General features: G+C 34.4%; 1 protein-coding gene across 7 annotated transcripts in view; it reads left to right on the top strand.

The window, feature by feature from the left end:
* LOC143226066 (uncharacterized) overlaps positions 1-16,806 on the top strand; it is a 76,176-nt gene that overhangs the window by 45,527 nt on the left and 13,843 nt on the right. For 6 of the 7 annotated variants that reach the window (XM_076456505.1, XM_076456504.1, XM_076456508.1 and 3 more), the window contains 7 exons: positions 2,173-2,336; positions 4,296-4,487; positions 8,572-8,688; positions 9,177-9,284; positions 12,762-12,889; positions 14,403-14,532; positions 15,252-16,180. In XM_076456505.1, coding sequence (XP_076312620.1) covers positions 2,173-2,336; positions 4,296-4,487; positions 8,572-8,688; positions 9,177-9,284; positions 12,762-12,889; positions 14,403-14,532; positions 15,252-16,180 — 1,768 coding nt within the window. The remainder of the gene's footprint in view (positions 1-2,172; positions 2,337-4,295; positions 4,488-8,571; positions 8,689-9,176; positions 9,285-12,761; positions 12,890-14,402; positions 14,533-15,251; positions 16,181-16,806) is intronic. The other variant, XM_076456506.1, reaches the window with a different exon arrangement.

The raw sequence follows: 16,806 nt of genomic DNA, 5'->3' as shown, positions 1-16,806 counted from the left end.
TGTGACGGTCATTCCCACTATTAATTGGTAAAAAAGCAGCCCAATAGTTGGCAGTTGGTGGTGAAGACTAGCTGCCTTTCCTCTAGTCTTACACTACTGAATTAGAAACAACTAGCGCATATAGCCCTCGTGTAGTTTTGCGCAAAATTCTAAGCGAACCAACCAAACAAAAGAAACCTAGAAGGCAGATGAATATTGATCTTCAGTTCTTGGTCCCCTGCTGGGACAGCGGTAAGTATTCGGATTTACTACACTAAAATCAATTGTTCGATTCCCTTTGGTGGCCACAGCTGTGCTTTGGTATAAGGAAACACTTAAGTTCATGAATCTTGAAACATCAATTCAGTATTATTTGTAGTTTACATTGTATGTAAAAACGGTTTAATTATTCTTTTGACTTTTTGCCATTGTACTTTTCTTCATTAGATTTTATTCTAGTTGTATGATATTGCTAGCTATCTTAAAGTATTGTGTAAACATTGTATGAAAAAGAAATCCCTGAGATAGTTGATGGAATTTGAAAACGAAATGTAGTCGTAAATTTAATATTTTATCAATTATATATATATATGTATGTTTCTGTTTTTGTCCCAAATGTATCTGTCATGATTGAAAATAATGTAATGAAAGAGGAAGCTGGAGAAATCCAATCAATATCTCTTGTGGCCACTTCCATCAACTGATCTATTATTTAAAAAGCACTAGAGCTAGGAGATCTCTATATTATAAAACGAAAAATAACTTTTTGTGATTCCTATTTGATTAAACCGTATCTGATAGGTCCAAATGTAAAATCTTAGGAAGAGTTAGAGGACAAACAAACTTATCTCAAATTATAGAAGGACTCGACATGTAATATGATTTTATGGAACTCATTTATATGGAGTATCATCTGATTGGACATAGTTAATATCTTTCGAAATGTTAAGGAATGTAATCTGATTCGACATACCTTAGGATATGTTAAGCAGTCCACCTTATGTTATGGTAATTATTTTCCTTTTGTTAGTTATGATTACTGTTGATATTTTAGACGTTAGCTCAACGTAATACTCGATGTACTGAACGTAATTTATGTTAAACTTGACTCGGGTTAGGAAACATTCGCTTGTTTACAGAAACTTTCAAGAACTGAGATTTGAATTAAATGTCAAATGGCTCTACATTGTTCGGGCCAAAATGCGAACAATGTATCAAGTTTAGCATGTTGCATGGCTTACGGGAGTTCAATCACATGACTTTTGTCTTCAGATATTCTGAAGAGTTTCCGTCTTTACGAATATTGCTTTTTCTTTGTTTGTTTCTTTTAGACTTATCTGAAAAACTCAATAAGGAATATCTGTGCATAGCCATTTCTAATTTTAAACTGATAGACTAGAAGAAAGGCTGTTAGTTACTATCACATCTTGGGTTATTTACAACTGATTGAATAGTTGAATTTGTCCGCCACTGTTACATCTCCCACGGTCCCAAAATAAAATAATGGACGTGTTTTTTTTGTGACAATGGATTTCAATTCACATTTCTGGTATATTAATCACTTGTGATTTAAAAGTTCTAGTATAATCAATATATCTTGCTCTTAAGAAATTAGGCTATTTTTGATCTTACAGAAAAATTCAGTGAAAAGAATATTTTCGGAAAAACTTCTCAAAATTGAGGGAAATAATCTGAACTTTTATCATGACAGTTTCGTTAACTTAACTGTAAGACAAACGATCTTACAGTGTAAGGTAAGAAACGTCTTTTCATTGAGAAAGAGAAGGGTTTAATATATACTTAACAAATTCCCAGTGTAAGATATTAAGTGCAACAGGTCTGTAACAAAATTATTTTGTTGATGCTAGAACTTTTGAACTTAAAGGTATAGTGGTAACTTAAATATAAAGTAGTCACCTGATAGACACTTCTCAGAAATCGAAGGACCAGAAAAATATGATATTTAGTAAAAAATGTATAAATTATTTTGAGAAAGGTGATAGAAACATATTACCGTTATGTTATTGTTTGAATACCGCTATGAATTTTTCTGTTTTAGTCTAGGATAATAATGCTGTGTTTACAATGAAGGAAGAAAAAATTTTGGAGTTAGTTGATTTTTAAACATGTATTTTCAACTATTTTCTTTTCCCTGTTCTTTTGATTTTTTTTTGTTGTTGTTATTTTTGCCAGACACCTTGAAATATACAGGAAAAATGATCGCCCAGGATCCGCCTCTTTACAAAGGTCCGCCAGATCTACCTCCAAATCCTCTTGATATACGGGCTAAAATTAGTCCGAGAGTTCGGCCACCTACACCACCATTACCGGGAACCACAGATTACTGGGACCACTCTGTGAGTTTTGACGTTTGAAATACTTCGGAAACATGTACACAGTAGCAAAGGTTAAATATGTTTAGTGAGGAGGAATCTAAAACTCGTTTATACGGACGTAACTTGAGACCGTACAGGATATTGTTGACCCTCAGTGATCACTCGTCCAGACGATTCCTTTCGAGAATAATTGTTTTGCATTGGTCGAATTCCCTTTAAAATAGCAAACACATGTTTATGTTTGTTACTGTTCCAGTAACTATTAATTGCAACCGATGAGCTGATGATATATAATTTCATTTTCGCAGGCATGTTTCTTTATTATTATAAATCTAGCGTTGTTTGTTTTTTTAACTCTCACCAGCCAAGTAATTCAACTATCGTCTTTTCTTTGTAACAAAAATAATGTAGGAACTAAAATGTTTTCATAATTTTAAAAAGTTTTGTGCTGCTCTATTAATCTATATCCAATAATACTACGAACAACGAAAGTTCTTAGGTTGTGTCACATCAGACATTAACTGTTTGCAAAAGTGCACAGTTAGAAAACTTAGGAAACATAGTTTTGTTTGGTGAAAAAGTGTTTCATCCCTCAAAACAGTAGCAAAATGCTAAGTGTGTCTCGATCAGGGAACTAAACAAGTAGTGTTGTGTGTGCCGAAAGAGTAGTGTGCATGAAACTGAAGTAGTGTTCAGAGTGTCAAAAAATAAACGATCAAGATAACAAACAGATATTACACAAAATCTAAACGAATAGTGTTCAGGAGTGCTAAGCCTGTACTATGAAGTGTTACGTATTTTAATTTATCCTGGACGAGTTTCCAATTTATTATGTTACATATATTAGATATTAACATTTTAAGTAGTCTGAAATTTTAATTTTATTTTGGAAGTCAATTAAATGTTAATATGTATCAAATTTATGATATTTGCCAACAGGATTGATAAACATAATTTTCTTTTATAACACGAATATATTTTAATATACAAACACAAAACAATGCAATTTATAATAACGGTTACAAATGATGGTTTATATAAAATATATTTTACAAACTTACAGACAATACTGGTTCTTATATCTGATCTAGAACTGATTATTTTACTGACGATCCAGGTCCACGAGGAACAAATCAGTTCTGAGTTCAGTTTATCACATCTCTCTTAAGCTAGCTAGCTTGTTTGACCTCACTCTGCTGACTTTTTGCCGGCGAAGATATTTGATGTCCTCATAGAAATAATAACGTTCGAAGTAGTTTACTGTTCAAAATCTGTGAACGTTTCTGGTTCATTTCTGTAGTTTTCCGATTAACAAACGTGAATCACAATTATAGCTTTCGAGGTCTACAGCATACTTATTATAGTTCACTCATAACAATAACAAGTGTCTGTCGGCGTGTCGGTTTTATATACCAATCACGCTAGATTCTTGAAGTTTTAACAATATTTGAAAAGAAGCTAGTACTTTCGTAAAACAAAAATTGTTGATTCTTACTCTCAAGAATCTTCTACAAATTTAGAGAACAGGCGGGACTCACATGCATCAACCTGAAACACACGTGGGTATACTAAAATAAATGTATTAAATTATGCTTTAAATTGTGTTTTCAGATGTAATTTAAAAGTATATATATATATATATATAATAGTTCAGAAAGGTAGATAAAATACAAGCTACATATATTTTAAAAGATAGCTTTTTACATTATCATTTTAAACTTACAGAGTGTCATTTTGGTCTTGGTAATTTAGTTTGAAATCCTACTATCTAAATGAGATTGAAAACAAAACCTGAAACAGTTTCATTCATAAATTTTGAATTAACAAGTGCACATTTGGATGTATCGGTCAAGACGATAGGATTGTATTTGATAAAACAAAAAGCAATGGTACAGACAAACATGTTTTATAATCTATTTTACTTTCCGCGTTCATATTTTGTTCTCTCCAGTTAATTAGCTTAAAAAATACTTTTCAAAGGAACTCAGGAAAATTTCATCTCTCCCCATCAATCAGCCAAGCTCAAGTAAGCCAGTCGAAAGCATACAAAAAGAAGTGCTCGAGCCAAAGATTCCAAATTTGTCTCAAGCTCAACGCCTACATAAGCTCAAATGTTCCGTCTCAGGAAATAGTTCTAACGAAAGGACACAAGCATGGATTCAGGAATCAAAGGTAAGAATTCTCCATATATCTTGAAATAAACACATTAACTCTAAGATTACAAAGGTAGTTTATCTGCAGGGGCGTAGCCAGAAATGGCCAATGGAGGGGATTAGTTTGAGAGCTTGATGCAAATGCCTCAGGGTCCGGGGTCATGCCCCCCAGGGAAATTATTTAAATAAAAAACATAAAAGAAAAGCCTGAATTATGCATTCTGAGACCAGTTTTTTGGCAAATTTCAGAATGGCACACTGAGGTGTTTGTCTTTTTTTATTAATCATAAATAAATATATATAATATATAACTTAAAGTTATCAGTCCCAGCAAAGTAGTCCTACAGTCCTGTCATCAACATATAAAATATAGAGTCACTCAGGAGAGTGCAAAATATATGTATAGTGTATATAGTCTGTATTCAAATATCATGGACAGTGTATGTTTAGATTCCTTGGATTTCAAGAATTAACTTCACAAATAAACAGTGGGTGGCACCGTGGTAAGCTGGCAGTACCATGGTACTGTGAATGTGACGTTGACAAACAGAAGTTGCGATAAACAGTCATTCATTATGTCAAGCCTGAAAATGCAAAAAACACTGCATGGGTTCTTTAAACTCATTCATGAGGTTGAACCTGATCAATCTGCTGCAGCCAATCAGGTTGAATGAGAATTTTCAACTGAATTGTCATCACCATGGCCTTCTATTAGTGCTGCCACTACCACTTCAGGTCCAATCTGAGACATTGGAAATTACATTTCTGATGATGTCAGCATTGGTAAACAGGTAAGTCGACTCCTCATTATATTAATTTTGTATTACAAATCATGAAAACACTCTGCAACGTTGGCTTTCACAGTGTAGATGGCTACTCTACAGTCAACATACAAAGGGTGCTTTCTGTAAGTACTGCTGTCTTTTCGCTCCTGATGGTGCTGGTGTTGGAAGCCAGAAATTGGGACAACTAGTGAAATTTCCATACGCAAACTGGAAGAAGACCGTTGAAGACTTCAAGGCACGTGAATTGAAACAATACCACTAAGACAGCAAAGAAAAAGCTAACAATTTTCTACAGGTCGTAAACACAAGTTCATCTGTGCACTTGCAGCTTGATGCAACTTACAAACAAGAAATTGAACAGAACTGGCAATATTTAATGCTTATTATTGATACTGCATTGCTGTGTGAGAGACAGGGTTTAGCTTTGAGGGGAAAATATGATTCTGGTCCAATGTTTGTTGGTGAAACTGATGAGGAGCCCATCAATAATGATGGGAATTTTGGGGCAATTTTGCGCTACAGGGCAAAGGGTGATGTCAAGCTTTCAGCAAGCCTTAAGAGTACAAAGAGGAGTCCTCAAATTCAAAATGAAATCATTAATGCCTGTAATACTTAGGGTCAATGCTTCAAAGTGTTTCTCATAATAAGCTGATGAAACAACAGATATTTCAGGCATTGAACAGTTTTCTCTATGTGTTAGATATTTGCATGCCAATGACAACTCTGTTGCAATGAGAGAAGATGTTTTTGCAATTTATACCTGTTTATGATGTGACAGGCAGAAACTTGGCTGACGTTATCATAACCAATCTGACAAAATATGATACTGACATGGCTTACCTGCGAGGACAAGGGTACGACGGTGCTACCTCTATGAGTGGGAAATTCAATGGTGTCCAGAGACACATAACAGATAAATTCCCACTTGCACCCAATGTACACTGCACTGCCCATTCCCTAAACTTGGCAATTTCTGATGCTTGTAAAGAAGTTTCTGTGCGAAATTGCATGGTAATAATTTCTAGCATTGAAAACTTTCTCAATACACCCAAACGAAAGCACGTTTTGACTCTTTCGGTGGAGAATAAAGCACCTGAATCGAAAGAAAAAAGCTTGAAAGGTCTCTGCCCCACCCGATGGGTTGAGAAACATGACTCAGTCATTGTCTTTCTAGAATTAATCCATGAAGTTGAAGATGTCCTTGAGACTATATCAGGTTGCCAAGACAGAGATTCTGCCACGCAAGCCAATCAATTGTTGTGTTCTATAACACCGCCAGAATTCATCATTACTCTACTTGCCATTGCTAAATTGTTTTCCTTTGTTTACCTTTGTGCAACTTACTGCAGCAACAGAACATTGATTTAGATGCTGCGATGGATCACGCAGAAATAGTGGAAGATTTAATCCATTCACTCAGAAATAATACTGTGAATGAATTTAACAACATTTTCTGTTAGGCTCAAACTCTGTGTAGTGAGCTTCAAATTGACATCATAATGACAAGGCAGGCTAAAAGACAGATGTACCGTGCTAACCCACAAACCACTAGCCCTGAGGAGTACTTTCGTATTGTTGTATTTTTACCATTTGTTGATCACTTTTTTTCACAAACATGTGACCGTCTGTCCAGTCACAAAACTCTCCTTACAAACTTCATGTGTCTACTACCATCAGGATCTACCACAGAACAGTCAGAACCTACAGCACAACAATGTGACCAAATTCAAGAGTTGGTCAATATATACAAGGCTGACATTGACCACACTTCACTAGCTGCAGTAGGTGAACTTAGGGTTTGGTACAAATCACTTGCGAACAACAAACCAAAAAATGCCACAGATGCATGTGCAATGTGCAATGCAGAAATGTTCCCAGTCATTTTTAGACTGTTGAAAGTATTTGCCACGCTGCCTGTATCAACGAGCTCAGTGGAGCATTCGTTTTCAACTCTCAGAAGACTCAAAACGTATTTGAGAAATACCACCACTGAAGATCGATTGAATGGCCTGGCCTCATTATACATTCACCGTGATATTAAAGTTGAACCAAACTGTGCTGTAGATGTCCTGGCAAGAACGAATAGGCGTTTGAGCCTTTCATAGATATTCGGTTGTATTTCTCTAGTTCTGACAAAACTTGCTGTATTAAAGAGTGTTCAACCAGAAATTTGCATTTGACCATTTGTTGTGTGTGAAATTATCTGCCATGCAATCATGGATCTTTATGAAACTTCACAGGTGGCAACTGAACTTGTCTAAAAAGTTTGGGTCCATGGAGGGGTTTAACCCCTAACCCCCCCTTGGCTACGCCCCTGTTTATGTGAATACAATTGGTTGCGCCCTTGAGATACATTTTTCTAAGTTATTTGCTCACCAGATTATATGACTTCATTACCTAATTACACATAAAGAAAAGATAAAGAAAAATGCCACCACTATTACAATTAATACTACTGTTTTCCGTTGAGAGATGTTACCTACTTATTTTACATAGAAAATGACTAATTTAACCAAGTTTATTTTAGCAAGTTCTTTACACTGAGTCTTGTAACAAAATTACCGAATATTATGTAGTTTTAAACGCATATCGGTAGCGAATGATGTATAAACAAGCCGGTAGTTTTGAGGCTTTATAAGACCATACTTATATTGTGGTAAATTTATTCCAATAGGCAGATAGAAACGAACTAGAATATATCAACAGGATAAAGTGCTGATCGAAGCTTTGGTTGTTATCTTTGTGTAATAAATGAAATTGATAAAAAAAAGCTTACGAAATCCTAATCGAAAAAATTATAGATAAGACACTTTAAACATAAGTTTTAAATGATTTATGGTTCGAAAAAGTACAGCGAAGCCTTTCCTTGAGAGAAATATACAGAGTGACGTGACTCAGTTGAGGGAAATAAAATAGTTATTTTGAAAACACCTGGAAAACGCTAATCAATTTGATTCATTATATCTAACAATGTTGAAATTAAAGTCCGCTCTGTTGTGATCATTTGTAGCTATAAATCAGTACTTGTGTTAATAATATTTTAAACACTACAATATTTTCATTCAACCATCTCATAATTCTTTTCGATTTGACTTCAGTGACGTGCATTATATAATATTTATACATGGTGCTCAAATACTTAGTCAATTGAGAAACTCGACAGGGAAGGTTTGTAGCCTTGTCTTGCTTTTGAACCTTTGTACGTACAACATATTTTATTTATAGTTCAGGATTACAAGAACTTATATTCTAACTGTATTACGAAATAATTACCGATTAACTATCACGTTATTTTGTTTTGTATGCATTCCTGGCCAGACCTATAGTAAACCGGTCAGCGAGAAGCTATGTACCTTGCAACAAAGACTGCGTTCTTTTTTACATCACGGAGCATCAGACGCCAAAAAAACAGAAGATAGAAAACAGAAAGAAATGGTAGGCCTATTACCGGCTTAATATTATAAACACATTAATAAGTTAGGTCAAGATAGATTATACTGTTTTGCATAAAAAACTAAATCAAAACTAGGCTTAGATGAACTGAAAAGTAGCACATTCTGCTGGCCTACCGCCAAACGAGTTTAGAAGGACCCTTTCTTTAATGAGGCGGGTACAAAAGAGAAACTCGAATCATGTATAGCCAACGACATTTATGTTATCAGCAATAAAAAGAATATTGTATCAATTGCACTTAAGAGATTTCCTGGATATTAAATTAGTATAAAAATTAAGTACAGATACTAGTGGAATATAAGTAAATAATTAGTAAGATATGTTTTCGGTACTAATAATAACCTTTATATTAACCTTTGTGCTTGGAAATTGACGAGGATATTTCCAATACGTTTGATATTATAATAATTGGATCGACATATTTGATATTACCAAAGGCAATAAATAAAATATTGTACTGTACCTTTCAGGAAAAAACGGATAAGGTAGATGGATCAAACTTAATCAAAGATACCTATAAAGATTTGCCGAAAAGTGGTGTTGATAATCCTGGACTGATTGCGTCACCCCAGGAGCTGGTGAGTATCGTTTATATTTACAATTGGTTTGATAAAAGATAAGTTCATTATTAGCCTAGTGTTTGTGTTGGACATAAAGCTCAATGGTTAAGATGTACATAAGTGCTTATAAGATCAATTATCATCACTCTAGTTGTGACGCCTTCCATTGACATAGCGGTATGTCTGCAGACTTACAACTCTGGAAACCGGGTGTCGATACCCGTGAGAGTACAGATAGCTCATTGTGTAGCTTTGTACGTAATTCCAAACAAAAACAAACCTAACTGTAAACAGGGTAAGATGGATTATTACAACTCTTTTATATTAAGTTGAATAATTCTCCTAAACAAGCAAAAGAAAAATTACTTTTGAAGGATCAAACCGAGTGTTACACAAAGACAGTCAATCGCTTTTGAAAGCACTATTAAGTTAACATAAAAATTATTTATTAATGACCATGTAACAATATTATATTAACCTTGTCAGTTAAACATGCGAAAATGTAGGCCTGGTATTATTTATCAGTGCGTTCAAACTTGTGACTTATTTTGTCCCTACTGCGATCAAAGACGAGAGCCTTTTACCTATGAAAAATAATCAATCCCTAAGTTTTTTGGAAAATTAGGTTCTACGACAAACGTTTTCCAACTTGGCATTGATTACAAATAAACAACTTTTTCTCTGGTATATTGCCTAATGAAAACAAAAGTGCGCAGTCACTTGAATATTCGTATTTTACAACTCAATAATTGTTTTTTGTTTTTCTTACATCCTCTTAGTACTAGCATTTTTACTTTTGGACTTATAAACGCTTGTTTTTGAGTGCACTCTGAGCTGGGTCTTTCACAAGGAACTAACTCCTGTTGTTTTTGTTGCTTTTTTGTAGCAGAAGTGACTTGTGCTGATCTAATTTCTTAATGCATGTGTAATATTTAAAGTGAATAATAAATGTGGTCTTTCTGGTTTTTGTTGTTTTTTGCGTGTGGAAGTAGAAGACTCGTGCTTTGTTTTGGTTGCTTGGCAAATAGTCGTTGTCGGTGTTACACTTTAGTAGTGTAACTAATTATCAGACTCATGTTTTTGTTGTTTTTTTCAGCCGAGTTAATTGTCAGATTACTTCTTTTCTTGATAGGGGGCTGATACGGGAGAGTACTACTAAACATTAGTTATGCGTTTATTTAGGAAAACCGTCGCTAACTTGTATTTCCTTGTGCTCAAGGGAACTTACTGCATTTCCTTGTGCTAAAGGGAGCTTACTGTATTTCCTGGCGTCGAAGACGCTGTTGTTTCCCCAAAATAAGTCTCAGAATTTTACCATGTGTCTTCCAGGCCGAAGGTTACGTTGCTTAAAGGCCTAAACCTAAGCCTGGAGGAAACGTTTCGATACTAGACAGTAATCTAAGCCCCTCTTTATGACTCAGAATGAAATGCACAAGTTACTTTGTATTAAATAACAAATAAATAAACAAGAACAGGTCCCCATGCATATGGTGCTGTAATATCGGTACTCTCTTTAACTCCTCAGGCTTAGAATAACGTTATTACTGGTAATAATACAGATTTTCTAGTGGTAACATAAGGTACACACTTTCTAACGTAGATATGATAAGCATATAACTTACAAAAAACAAAAAGTGTTCAAGAAGATTTATGTACCGTAAGCCACTAAACATCTTGGTAAGATTGGTAGAAGTGCTGCAACCTTATTCTTATGTTTATATTTTTTTATTCAGAATTTAGCTTATCAAAATACCGGGAAATACGGTAATTTAGATGTGTACCTATAATACTATGTCAAATGAACTTTATTTGTATAATACTGAATGGGCTTTAATTATGTTACGGACTATAATATTTTTGTTTGTTTGTTTTTGAATTTCGCAGAAAGCTACTCGAGGGCTATCTGTGCTAGCTGTCCCTAATTTGGCAGTGTAAGACCACCGCCAACTCTTGGGCTACTCTTTTACCAACGAATAGTGGGATTAACCATTATAACGTAACATTATAACGCCCCAACGGCTGAAAGGGCGAGCATGTTTGGCACGACGGGGATGTCGGGCCTTATAATATTTGTATTGCTGATTAATTTAATATGCATAGCATATGTTGAACTAAATGTTTTTAATCAGAGATAAAAAAAGAGATGGATTTTTGGGTTTGGTGTTCGATAAACAAAAAAACTACAAATTGGACTATCTGTCCTACAGTTATCAAGAGTTTCGAAACTCGAAATTAAATTAGTGCCGTAAGTCTTCAGTTTATCCCTGGTTACTGGAGGACTTGAGTTTTAAATTTTAAAGCAAATTGCATTTTTATCATAAAAAAATCACTGTCCATCCTCATTAGAATACATTTATGACCCAGGTTTCTATTTTCACAGAAAATATTAACTTTATTCCAAATGGAGTATTGTTGTGGACAGACTTAAACCGTAAGTAGGCGTTGGTTGGCCCAATGGTAAAGCTTTGGATTTTGGAGCCAGCGAGTCACGTTCTAATCAGCGGAATTCCACAAAACATTCTCGCACTTAAGCTGTGGGTGTATTATAAGTGTGACAGTCAATATGTTAACATGGATGGTGGGTGATAGGTTATTGCTGCCTTCCCTCTGATCAGTAATTCAAAACTAGCGAACCATATTAGAATCCGTGCAATACTACAAAGCTGTAAGTGTATTATAAGTGGGACTGTAAATCCTTTAATGTGGATGGTGGGTGGTAGATTACTGCTGACTGGCTGCTTTCCTCTGGTCAGTAGTTCAAAATTAAGAGTCCCCCGCTAGTACAGCGGTAAGTCTACGGATTTACAAGCTAAAATCAGGGGTTCGATACCCCTCGGTGGGCTCGGCAAATAGCCTAATGTGGCTTTGCTATAAGAAAACACTCTGAAACATTCAAAATTAAGAGTGGTGGCAGGTAGGTAGCCTTCAATAAAAAACTTCATGTCTTATCCTTTTTCAATATATACTTTTTAACAAAGTCGATATATTACAACTGGGATGTAAACTTAAACACTTTACCTACTCAATGTTGTTATTCAGTAAATTTGGTACAAAAATCTCACAAAGGTAAAATGACTGAGAATTAATTTAGGAAACATTTATTAAATCGTGCTGTTTTCTTATTTCTTTGTTTGTTTTTGAATTTCGCACAAAGCTACTCGAGGGCTATCTGTGCTAGCCGTGCTAGCCGTGCACTAATTTAGCAGTGTAAGACTAGAGGGAAGGCAGCTAGTCGTCACCACCCACCGCTAACTCTTGGGCTACTCTTTTACCAACTAATAATGGGATTGACCGTAACATTATAATGCCTCCACGGCTGAAAGGGCGAGCATGTTTGGTTTGACGGAGATTCGAACCCGCGACCTTCAGATTACGAGTCGAAAGCCTTAACCCACCTGGCCTGTTTTCTTGTATGGTGCTTACTTGGGATAACTTCTGTTGTTAGGGGTGATTTCTGTACTTTCAGCCATCGTAATAAATAAATTTCTATTTTAGAGACCAGAGAGAAGTAATGCCCATCCAAACAGACTTCCTACTGAAAATTGTGAGTATTTGAGCTTTCCTAGTGCTCAGTATCGACGGTCACCTAATACCACTAAAGATACTCATTCCATCTCAGTCAGGTATGATTATGTTATAAAAATTCATTTAAGTGTTAAAAATGAATATTTAAATGTTTGAAATAATTGTTAATACAAATGAGTAGACCCAGTTTCTGATTAGGCTTTGAAAGGTGTTAAACTAATATTAGGCCTACAGTTGATATGAAACCATTGGTTTTTAACTGTTGATTATCTTTTATCAAAATATTTTTGTGCAGTAGCATTTTCCTTTCTTTTTTATTCAGTTATCAAGTTATTCAGTTAACATTAGGCCTAACCACTGAATTTTTAAAACTCAAAGAATTTAGAACAGATACGAGATTATATCTTTGATAGAAATCGCATAAACTACAGATAAATTGTTTTCAAATTGCAAGAAAAACATATGCAATTTACGTGATTTTTATGACCAATATTAGACTTATTGGTTTTTACTGCTTGGCGAGCTTTCGACGCTTAAATTGCAACGTTACATAACTATAGGCATGTGGTATACATTCAATCACTCTATAAACTTCGAGCTTAACTTTATGGCTTGTTATGGCGAAAAATATGGGGGTACGTATACCATAAAAAATGATAAAGTATTTTACACAGTCAGGTTATCTTAAGAACGTTACATAAAATAGTATGAACAGTAGTTGGTCACATGTTGTAGTAACCAAAATGGATGAATAAAACGCAATACTCTCAGTATTCACAAGACTAAGAATGTGTTGGAGAAACGACGCAGCTATTTGATGAAAATACGTGAAATTTTGAGGTGTACTTTATATGTCGTTTTTGTTCTTTTTATGATAGTTCTATACGAAAGGGCAACATCAATTTGTTTATGCGGTTGAGCTTTTGAGTTTTAAGAAAAACACAAATTATTTTAAAATCAATAATAAGTAAACTGTACTATTTATTCTGTTTAGTCCAAAGTCTGTTGATTAATAGACATTACTTTATGTACGTTTTCTGTTCATTACTCGTCCTTGATAAACTTTCAAATGGCATTCTAATTTATTTTTATCACATTTACTCAGTATATGGTTGTTAAAGATGGAAAATTCTCATTTCCATGTTCTTGTGAGTGAACTGGTAATCAATCTAATATAATCTGGAATCCATTTTCATTTACTTCATAACACTTAATAACACTTAAAATTTAATTTTTCCATTTTGCTAAGGCCCGGCATGGCCAGGTGGGTTGAGGCGTTCGACTCGTAATCTGAGGGTCGCGAATTCGAATCCCCGTCGCACCAAACATGCTCGCCTTGAGTAGCTTTGCGCGAAATCCAAAACAAACAAACCGTTTTGCTAATTAGTGATCAAATAAAACAATTATACTTATTGATAATTACAACCACAACAGACTCATGTTTTACAAATTTAAAATGTTGAATTAAAGAAAACTTTTCTGAATAAGCAAGTGTTTTCGGATAAAAGTTCTCACTTATTTTATCTATTTATTGATTGAGAAGTTTTCTGTGTCTGAAATATATGTGATAAAACCTTGCCAAGCACACTGTGTTATTCGTGTAATATGCAGGCATACATCAGGACTGGACAGTGAACAGAGCCAAGATGAAGATATAACAAGAGATGACCTACGCCATGCATGCAACAGACTGTACAGTCGAGACCAGAGGATTTACTGGAACACGTTTTTTATGAATAAAGTAATCTTGTCTTTCTAGCTCTTAAATATGTTCCTAAAATGTATATATAGAAGTTGAAAGATATACAGTTAGTGGTTACTTGTTAAATATCAAGAAATACATGTTTTTTTTGTGTTTTTAATTAAATAATCTAGAATCGGATTTTCAAATCGATGTACATATAGTAATACATTAATTAATTATACACTGCATTATTAGCGATCAGACAGACATTGTTATAAGATGTATGAAGCTTAAAGATAATGTTGTAGACTTTTTGTTTAATTACTTTCATTTCACAAACCACGTTATCTTTTGACGTGTTAATAACTAAAATGTTTGTGTTAAACAGGATTTTTATTTTATAATGTTTTTTTTTAAAACGACGTATGTATAGTAAGCCAGAAATTGCTTAGAAATTGTTTAATTAATGTTGAAATGTTATTTTTATAATATTCAATTTTTCGTCAGTCAGCGAAATGGAAAAAGAAAAGTTTATAAATGTACTTTATTGAATTGTATAAAATATGTTATTATCAAGTTAAGATAGGATTGCTTCTCATTTTTAATCATGACTTATTTTTGTATTTCGATACATTGTAAAAACCGGTTCATGTCTCAGACAGTTAGGTGGAATAGAACAAGACTAATTATCTTTATCAGGGAAAAATATAATGTTTTTAAATATCAATTATTTAAATATTTAAGTGGAATGTTCTTTTTTTCGTTTTCTTCTGCAGCATTCTTATCTGACTCATGGTTTGAGATCGGTTACTGAGAATGTGGAATCAGCTTCCGTCGAAAAGTTTGGTAGACTTCCTTCAGACACAAGAAAAACTGATGTTAAGTGTATAAAAAACACTACCGTAAACCAAGAGTCGTTTCATAGATGTGGTAGTGAAGAGGAGATGACACGTTCCAGTCGATCAAACAATCAACCTCTCTTTGTTAAAGAGAAAACTAAAAAGGCCCAATCTCCTGTTATCACAAATTCCTCTTATCTGCGCAGAAACTATGTGGAAAATAATACTGAAAACAGCAATAATGAGTCTTCAACTGTGAAGGATGTTAAGGAAACTGTCCAGAAAATTTCACCTGCTGTGGATTTACGGGTTAAAGTTGGTTCTTCAAATCAAATACCACTGTCCGTTCGACAGACACAACCTAGTAGAACAGCACAAGACGCAGAAACTGGAAGTGAAAAGTACAAGTCCTCGTCCGAATCTGGAAGAGGAACTTTACGTAGTGGTGTCGTCAGCTCTAAAGGTCCTGTGTCTGAAAACACTGCTAGTGCTGTCGATACCAGCATTGATTCTGATCAGAGTGTAGATGGCGTGTCATGGCAAGCAAAACCAAAATCAACACCCTGTGGTGATCCATCTAGTAAGGAACATTTATCGTGCAGAACAAAAATAAACGATATGACAGAGTGGACTAATGTGATGGTGAACAAGAAAAAGTGGGTTCCTCAGCCCACTTCTTTTTCCAGGAGAGAAGTGGAATCCAATAAATACTCTGCGCATGTTCTAGATGGTACTTGCAGTGAAAGTACATGCCTGTCTATAACCCCACCTCTTCCACCACTTTCTCCATCTCCAGAATCTCCAACATTCAGCTCAAGGGTCTCACCTCAGGTATCTTTTAAGATGAAGTCCAAGATGTCTTCAAGGTATTTGTTTAACTTTCAATACTGTTTTTTTAAACTATTGTTCATAGAAATGACATACATTTGCTCTAATCAATTAATGTGTCTATTTAGAATTATGCGTTATGTTTTTGAGACGTAATGATTTCATCCTTTATGACTTCATTTTCAAAAGCTACGTACCGAACGAAATTTAAATATTTCAAAATATAAATATCCTGGTCTGTTTTGGTTATCGCACAGAAGAATTTAAATAGGTTGTTTTCATCTCTGAATAACAGGTTGTTTGTCTGTAAAATGTTTCTTAAGCACCTGGCTCGAAGTTTTAATATTTCACATTTTCTACATTTAGCCTATCCACTTATCACTCTTTCATATTAGAACCAAAATGGCTCTTGACAAATTCATCACGAGTGTCCTCATAATATTAAGAAATATGTTTATAATACAACACTGACTAATAAATATCATATATGTATATATATATTTGATTAGAAATGTATCAGAATTTTTGCTTGGTTATTAATTAACAGTGCATTACGTCATATAAATTTAAATATTGTGAGATGAATTTGAAACACGTTTTTTTCATAGACTCTACTGAATACTTCAACTTGGTTTAAATAAAACGGTACACCTGCTTATCTTAT

Source organism: Tachypleus tridentatus, chromosome 9 (genome assembly GCF_004210375.1).
Source record: "Tachypleus tridentatus isolate NWPU-2018 chromosome 9, ASM421037v1, whole genome shotgun sequence".
In the NCBI taxonomy this organism is placed as follows: Eukaryota; Metazoa; Arthropoda; class Merostomata; order Xiphosura; family Limulidae; genus Tachypleus; species Tachypleus tridentatus.
Note: the sequence above shows the minus strand (reverse complement) of the source record. Positions and strands in the feature narration are given on the sequence as shown.